Genomic DNA, 8132 nt, shown 5'->3' on the forward strand with positions numbered 1-8132 from the left:
ACAAACATTATTTAAAAACAGTAAATAATGAAGGCATTTTGAAACAAAATAGGGCATGTATGTATTTAATCCCTACAACTTACAAAACATGTTTGTCCTCATGACTAATAACTGTAGCTGTTATACAAGAGCTCAACTCCAACTGCTGAAATATTGTCACATACAGAATGCCAGTTCATCAAGTTTTCAAAATTAGATTATACTTTTTTTTAAAGGAAATTCCACACTTATATTCTTAGTATTAAAGAGGGAATACTTTTACTAAAGCAAAAATATTTTCTAAAAAACCTAAAGAGGACTGAAATTGAGTCACTTGCTCAGAAATCTTTTTTCAACAGATGAACTTAACTCAACAGCACTATATTTGGGAAAGGGAGTTGGTGTCCTACGATTTCATAAATGTGGGGAACTCCCAGTGTATAAACCTCCTCCATCAATACAGATCAGTAACTCTTCTATAACTTATAGCCTTGAGTTGCCTAAAGCACTGATAGATCAAATGGCCCATTCAGGATCATACAGCTCTGTATATTGAAAACAGGACTTGAACCCAGTCCTAACTACAAGCCCCATCTTCTCTCCATTTGCCTTTGTGAATAAGTATGTTAGATTAAAACAGTCTGAACTGAATTTAAAAATAATTTGCTCAGCCAAGTTCTAAGAACATAAAGTCACTATTGATCTACTTACAGGTCTAGCAAACTGGACTTCAAATTGCCTTGCTTCCCAAGATTAAGGTTTTAGTCATTATGAAGAAGATTTAAGATATAATCCTATAAACAAAAGGTTCTATCTCTAAGTTTTTAGAATTTAACACTCCTTAGAAAAGCTGTGTAATTCCCTTTACAGGTTCCTGTAATCAGAGGAATTGTCAATGCTATATAGTTACTAAATGGTATGTCTCCAAATACTGCATGTTCCCTTCTTTTTGTATTTCAGGATGAAGCAAATAAATGTTACTTAGCGGAAAAAAAGATGCAATGATATTTATGAAATAATTATTCAATGATTCAGAAAACCCAGTTCAACATTTTTCAAATATCAGGGCATTATACTCTGCCAAACTAAAGGTCTCAGAACTCAACTGTCAAAATCACTAGACAAAGAATAGTGTTTAAGACTAATAAAGGGAGTAAGGACTCAAAGCTAGCAGGTGATTAACTGACAGGCCCTTTATGAGACAATTCATGTTCAAGTAAACAGACAGCATCTAGGCAAGATGCTGATAAGTTTCTTCCCCTCCTCTGTATTTATTTTGCATGGGATATGAGAAAAGATAATGATGTTGATATCGTAAGGTATTATCAGATTTCATACTATTTTAGAAGACAGGATAATGATCAGGGACCATAAGAAAAAAAAAGGCAAGGAATTTTTGGAAAATAGTCATACCAATTCCATAGGCTTTAGCACAGATCCATTGTAAATTTGCAGCTATTTTCGCCCTGGCTGAATCATAGAGCTCAGAAGGGACAATTTCAACTGCACTGTCTGTCAGGGCCTCCATTTTTCTCCTGGTGCTATCTCCACCAGCAAAAACATCAACATCCACCACCTAAAAACAAAAAGAGGTAAGAATTTTAAAAGGGCTAAGAAGTCTAATTTGGCAGCAGGTACCTCCACCCTAAAAAAAAAAAATCTATCAGCTGTAAAGTTCCATTCAAATACACTAGGTTCAATGCCAAATGCCATGCTAAAACCCTAATTTTTTCCCAAAGTGCCATTATCTTAGGATTTAAAAAAAAAATACATGAAAGTGGGATAAAAAGGAATAAAATACATCGACTGGGTGGGGGTACCTAAAATAACACAAACCCGGTATTGAATACCGGCATCTTGAAATTCTGCAGTACAGCCACCTTGCATTCCCATTGTATCAACCGTGCATTTTTGCTAGGATCATCTCCATTGTAAAAGACACAGACACAAGGAAACCTATCACGGATAAAGGTGGGAGGAGGAGCCGTGGAGGAGAGACAAACACATACACAAAAAAGACTCGCGAGTGGCTCTCTTTACCTGCCACTTTCCCATTAATGAACAAACCACTGCCTTCTGCATCCCAATCAAATGCACATCTTGGGGGGGGGGCCCTCACGGTGGGGACCGGCCCCTGTGGCGCGCCAGGATCGGGGCGCGGGGAGCACGAAGGGAGTGATGGACTCGCCCCCGCCCCAGCACGACTAGAGGGGCGGGGGCTCCCGTGGGCAAGGGGCCGCCGGCTCCCCTCAGGCTGGGCAGACAGCCGGGAGCCTCCCCGACCCTGGCCGCTGCTCCTCACAACCGCCCCGCCGCCGAGGCCTACCTAGCAACCCGTGCAGCCAGAGCCGAAGCGCCCCGGGGCGGGCGCGGCTGAGGAGGAGAAGACGCCGCGCTCCGCTGGGGGCGCTGGGAGAGCCCAGCACGGTCCGGGCCGGGAGCGGGGAAGGGCCGAGCCGGGGCGGGGGCAGGGGGCTCTTGAGGGGCCCTCCCTGCCAAAGCCTCCTCACAAACCTTTCACAGACGCCGCCTTCGCCGCCTTTGCTGCTTCATCCTCAGGCCGCCGCCGCCGAGAGCTGAGGCCGGGAAGAAGCGGCCGGAGAATGGACTGCCCGATGGGCCCGGTCGTTTGGGGCAAATGGGAGGACCGGGTGCGGGAGGGCGCGCGCCGAGAGCACGGGGCAGGGAACGCGCGGCTGGGGCGCTCGCGCACGCGGCTCGCGAGCTGCCGCTCCGGGCCGCCCCCAACGGTTCCACCGAGAATGGGAAAGCGTTTAGGCAGTTGCGCAGGCGCCGTGCGGACCGCGCAAGAGCTCTCCAACCGTCGTCGTCCTCGCCCTCATCCCCCCTCCCCTCTCCTTTCTGCAGGTGCCTAAGCGAGCCAAGCTCCTTTACCAGAGTCTTTACCCTTCAAACGGCTTGGCAAAAGAAGTCCAAGAGATTAACATGTCTCAAGGGCAGGGATGTGGTAGCCAGCCTTGGAAAAGAAATTATTTTGAGGGATGAGGAGGGAGATGCTCTGTATCTCTTTGGAAGAGCTTGCCATGCCTATCCCTTTGTCTTTTAGCAGTCTCCCTTAGGACTGTGCTTTTGACCTAGCCCATCCAATGGTTTCACAGAATCAGAATATCTTAGTTGGAAAGGACCTCAGCAGCCATCTGGTCCAACGTATACCTGAAGAAAAAAAATCCCCTCCACCACAATACCTGACAAGGGATCATCCAGCCCAAATTTACCTCTTTTATAAAATCTGAGACTTGGATAGAATGTAGAGATTATCTAGTCTCTCATTTTACAGATGTGAAAACAGAGAACTATAGAAGGGAAGTCAATTTCCCATGAGTCAGTAAGAAAGCTAGGATTCAAACCCAGAATCTTAAATCCAAATCCAGTTATTTTTCCATTACACTTACAGCTACCTCCTTTCTGTAAATCATGGGATCTAGACCTGGAAGGGGCCTTTTCTCATATTGAGTACAACCTCATTTCATAGATGAGGAGTTTGAGACACAGGGAAGTTAAATGATCTGACCCTTACAAATTGTCCAGCCCTCTTAAGATCCCTTCCAATTCTAAATCAACCTAGCAGAGCCTCGATCTCAATGAAATAACAGCAGCAGACTCGCTTAGAAATTACCCATTGACCAGTGAAATATTCCTTGCTCCATGGACTTTTTAAAAATCAATTAAATGCTTATTAATTGCTTCCCATCTAAAAGGTGCTAGGCTTGGTTCTGCAGAGAACACAAAGACATCTTAGACCAGTGGGTGTTCCCTGTCACAGAACTTAGAGCACAGGACAGAAGACATGAGACATATACTAAAAGTAAAGAAAATAAATACAAGGAATACCTGATAATATTAGTTCTTCACAGTTTAGAAAGTATCTTCCAGAACTGGAATTTGAAGGAATGTCCATCAATTGGGGAATGGCTGAACAAGCTGTGGTATATGAATGTAATGGAATACTATGTAAAATTATAAGCAGGCAGATTTCAGAAAAACTTACATGACTTACATGAACTGATGCTGACTGAGGTGAGAACCAGGAGAACATTATATACAGTAACAGCAACATTGTGCCATGATGAGTTATGGTTGATTTAATTCTTCTTAGCAATACAATAATCCAAGACAATTCCAGAAGACTCATGATAGAAAATACTATTCACATCCAGAGAAAGAACTACAGAGTCTGAATGCAGATGGAAGCTTATCATTTTCACTTTTTTTTTGTTTTTTGTTTTTTGTGGTTTTCCCTTTTGTTCTGATTCTTCTTTCACAACATGACTAATGTGGAAATATGTTTACATGATTGCACATGTATAACCTATAACAGATTCCTTGTTGTCTTGGAGAGGGGTATGGAAGGGAAGAAGGGAGAAAAAAATCTGAAACTCAAAATCTTATTAAAAAATGAATGTTGAAAACTATCTTTACGTGTAATTGGAAAAAATAAAATGCTGTTTATAAAAAAAGGAAAAGAAAAAAAAGCATTTTCCTCACAAAAACCCTATAAGTTGAGCAACCCAAGTGTTACTGTCATATGGAGAACTCACTCCAAATTCAGAGTATCTTCTAGGAGGATGCCGTGAGTTCAGTTAGCATTTACTTAACCAGAGCATGACTAGCACCTCCTTACATCAACCCCAACAGCCACCAAAGTCTACCTAGCATTCCTAGGGCACTGGAAGGTGAAGGCTCTAATCCCCCATCCTAAGGTTCACAAATCCCTGTCCTTATGATCCCCTTATCTCTTTACTTCAAAGTCATCATACAATGATGTTAGAAATTCTTTTCCTTTGTTCTGTCTCCTAATATCTTTGGTCCTATCTACCTCAGACCTACCCATCCACAATCCCTAGCCTCTGTTCTTCAGTTTCATTGTTCCCTCTGAACACCCAATATATTGTTAACAAACTCTCCCAGACCCCCGTTCTTTTCCTCTAGTTCTCTTCAGGCTCACAGAAAGCTTACCCAAGAATACGCCATAACACTGATACCCTTCTCCATTGCAGGAATTAGTTTTTTTCTTTCTCTCAGGCCTCCTAACTCATTGAGCCAGGAAGAGAAGTCTGACTACTTGGGGGCAGCTAGGTGGCACAGTGCATAGAACACCAACCCTGGAATCAGGAGGACCTGAGTTCAATTCTGGCCTCAGACCAAACACTTAACACTTACTAGTTGTGTGACCTTGGGCAAGTCACTTAACCCCAAATGCAAAAAAAGAAAAAAGTTAAGAGAAGTCTGACTACTTCTTGATTCCCACTATTACTTCCTAACCCTCTCCCTGCTGTAATCACTTTGCAAAATCTCCTTCTTTGAGGTTCACTCTATCTGCCTATATCACTCCTTTCCATAAACATTGCACTCACTCATTGGTTTGGTTTCCCTGAGGATGACTACCCTAGATTCAAAGCACTCTGTGGGTCTGCACTCATAAAACTATAGCTCAAGAGAACCCATCTATGTGTTTACCTTTTAGTAGCTAGCCAGCGGGCCACAACTAGCTTAGAGCACCAGCATTTATGGGAGTAGCAAAGTAAGAGGATTTATATTAGAGTCTTCTCTCCCCCCCAAAAAATCTAGGGCACTAGAACAGTAAACATCTTAAACTCAACATGTCCAAAACTGAATTCATTATGTTTCCCCCTAAACACTATCATTCTCCAAACTGCTTTATAACTGTTGAAGGATAACACCATCCCCCTAGTCCCTCAGACTTGAAATCTAGATGTCATCCTCCACACCTCACTATCTTTCACCCCCCATATCCAACCTGTTGCCAAGGCCTGTCGATTTTACCTTTACAACATTGCTCTCAAATATGCCCCCTTCCTTCTACTGTGCCATCACTCTAATACAAGCCCTTATCACCTCACACCTAAATTACTGTAATAACCTGCTGATGGGTTGGCCTGCCTCAAGTCTCTCCCTACTCCAATCCATTCTCCATTCAACCACCAAAGTTATTTTCCTAAATCATAGGTCCAACCATGTCTCTTCTCCTACTCAATGAACTCCAGTGGTTTCCCCATTGACTCCAAGATCAAATACAAACTCCTTTGTCTTTTGAAGCCCTTTATAACCTAGCCCCCTCCTACTTTTCCAGTCTTCAATCCAGTGGCCCTGTTCTCCTTGCTGTTTCATGAATGAGACATTCCATCTCTCTGATCTGGGAATTTTCTCCAGCTGTATTCCATATCTGGAATGCTCTTCCTCCTCATCTCCACCTACTGACTTCCCTAGATTCTGTTAAGTCCCAATTAAAGTTCTACCTTTTACAGGAAGCCTACCCAAACCTCTCTTCATTCTAGTACCTTCCCTCTTTATTATTTCCTATTTTTTTCTTGTATATAGCTGGTTTATACATGTTTGTTTTCTGTCTCCCCCTTATTAGATTGTGAGTTCCCTGAGAGCAGGGACTGCTTTTTATCTTTTTTTTTCTCATCCCTAGAGCTTAGCACAGGGCCTAGCTCATAGTAGGCACTTAATAAATGTTTATTGACTGACTAAGTCTTTGCCACACTCTTTCAGGAAGAACCAGGATTCCTACACAAGGAGCAAATTGGAAGCCTTCCAATTCTTCTCTCCTTTGGGTTTTCAGCCCAGGCACAAGTGAACTCTCTTCCAAACATAATTCCAGGGTCTATTCCCTCCATTTTTTTAAACTCTCAGTGAGGTTTACCACTGTCTTGGTAAAGTCCATAGTCTCTGCCAGTCAGCCTCCATTTCTGGTCCCTTCATGTGCAAAAAGACCACTCAAAGTCTATTGTGTTTACATTTATTGCCATATCTACTGGTCTCTGAACACTCGCCCTCCTTGCCCTCCTTGCCCTCCTAGGTAATTCAGTACCTAACTCAATAAACAGCCTTCTTCTCCATTTCTACTCCTGCCCTGCTACTTGGGGACTTCAGTATACATATTGATATCTCCTTAAACACCCTGGTCATCCAATTCATTAATCACCTTAGTTGCCATGACTTACAACTTCACGCCATCTCAGTCAACCATAGGAGGTTATTATCATCACTCACAACTGTGCCATTTCTATGATATCCAACTCTGAAATTATTCTCTCTGATCACAATCTTCTGTTTTTCTATTTCTTCTTCTGCCTCATCAATTAATGAATCAATAAATATTCATGAAGCATCTATTTATATGCCAAGCACTGACCTAGGCTCAAGGAATACAAAGACAAAAATAAACCAGTCCCTGACTGCCCTCAAGGAGAAATAATGTGTGCATAAATAAATATATACAAAATAAGTACAAGGTAATTTAAGGGAGCACTAGCAACTAGAAGTATTCCTTTCTACAGGAAATATTTCATATAGATGCCACTCAATCAGAGTTTTGAAGGAAACAAGGTAATTCTGAGGGTAGAGCTAAGGTTGCAGTGCATTCCAGACATGAGGAATAGTAGGTGGAAAGTTTAGATATGAGAAATGGACTATCATGTGTAAGTATCATTTGCAAGAAGGCAAATTTGGGTGGACCATCAAATTTGGGGAAAAGAGTAACATAATAAGATTAGAAAAGTAAGTTGAGTTTCTAAAATACATAGAGAACTGAGTCAAATTTATAAGAATACAAGACATTCCCCAACTGATAAATGGTCAAAGGATATGAACAGGTAGTTTTCAGAGGAAGAAATTAATGCTATCTATAATCATATGAAAAAATGCTCTAAATCACTATTGATTAGCGAAATGCAAATTAAAACAACTCTGAGGTACCACCTCATACCTACCAGATTGGCTAATATGACAAAAAAGGAAAATGATAAATACTGGAGAAGATGTGGGAAAATTGGAACACTAATGCATTGTTGGTTGAGTTGTGAACTGATTCAACCATTCTGGAGAGCAATTTGGAACTATGCCCAAAGGGCAACCAAATTGTGAATACCCTTTGATCCAGCAATACCACTACTAGGTCTGTATCCCAAAGAGATCATAAAAAAGGGAAAAGGACCCACACGTACAAAATATTTATAGCAGCTCTCTTTGTGGTGGCAAAGAATTAGAAATTGAAGGGATGCCCAGCAATTGGTGAATGGCTGAACAAGTTGTGGTAGATAGATAGATATATAGATAGATAGATAGATAGATAGATAGATAGATAGATAGATAGATAGATAGATAGA

At 41.8% G+C, this 8132-nt stretch overlaps 1 protein-coding gene across 2 annotated transcripts in view; it reads right to left on the bottom strand.

Moving 5' to 3' along the window:
* CAMSAP1 (calmodulin regulated spectrin associated protein 1) overlaps nt 1-2605 on the bottom strand; it is a 53723-nt gene extending 51118 nt beyond the window's left edge. For both annotated transcript variants that reach the window (XM_027869676.1, XM_027869675.1), the window contains exons 1-2: nt 2494-2605; nt 1393-1555 (exon numbers count right to left, since the gene is read on the bottom strand). In XM_027869676.1, coding sequence (XP_027725477.1) covers nt 1393-1507 — 115 coding nt within the window. In that variant the 5' untranslated portion in view covers nt 1508-1555; nt 2494-2605. The remainder of the gene's footprint in view (nt 1-1392; nt 1556-2493) is intronic.
* Nucleotides 2606-8132: the final 5527 nt, after the last annotated feature.

The sequence above is a fragment of the Vombatus ursinus genome, unplaced genomic scaffold (assembly GCF_900497805.2).
Source record: "Vombatus ursinus unplaced genomic scaffold, bare-nosed wombat genome assembly UNPS02014793.1, whole genome shotgun sequence".
Taxonomy (NCBI): Eukaryota; Metazoa; Chordata; class Mammalia; order Diprotodontia; family Vombatidae; genus Vombatus; species Vombatus ursinus.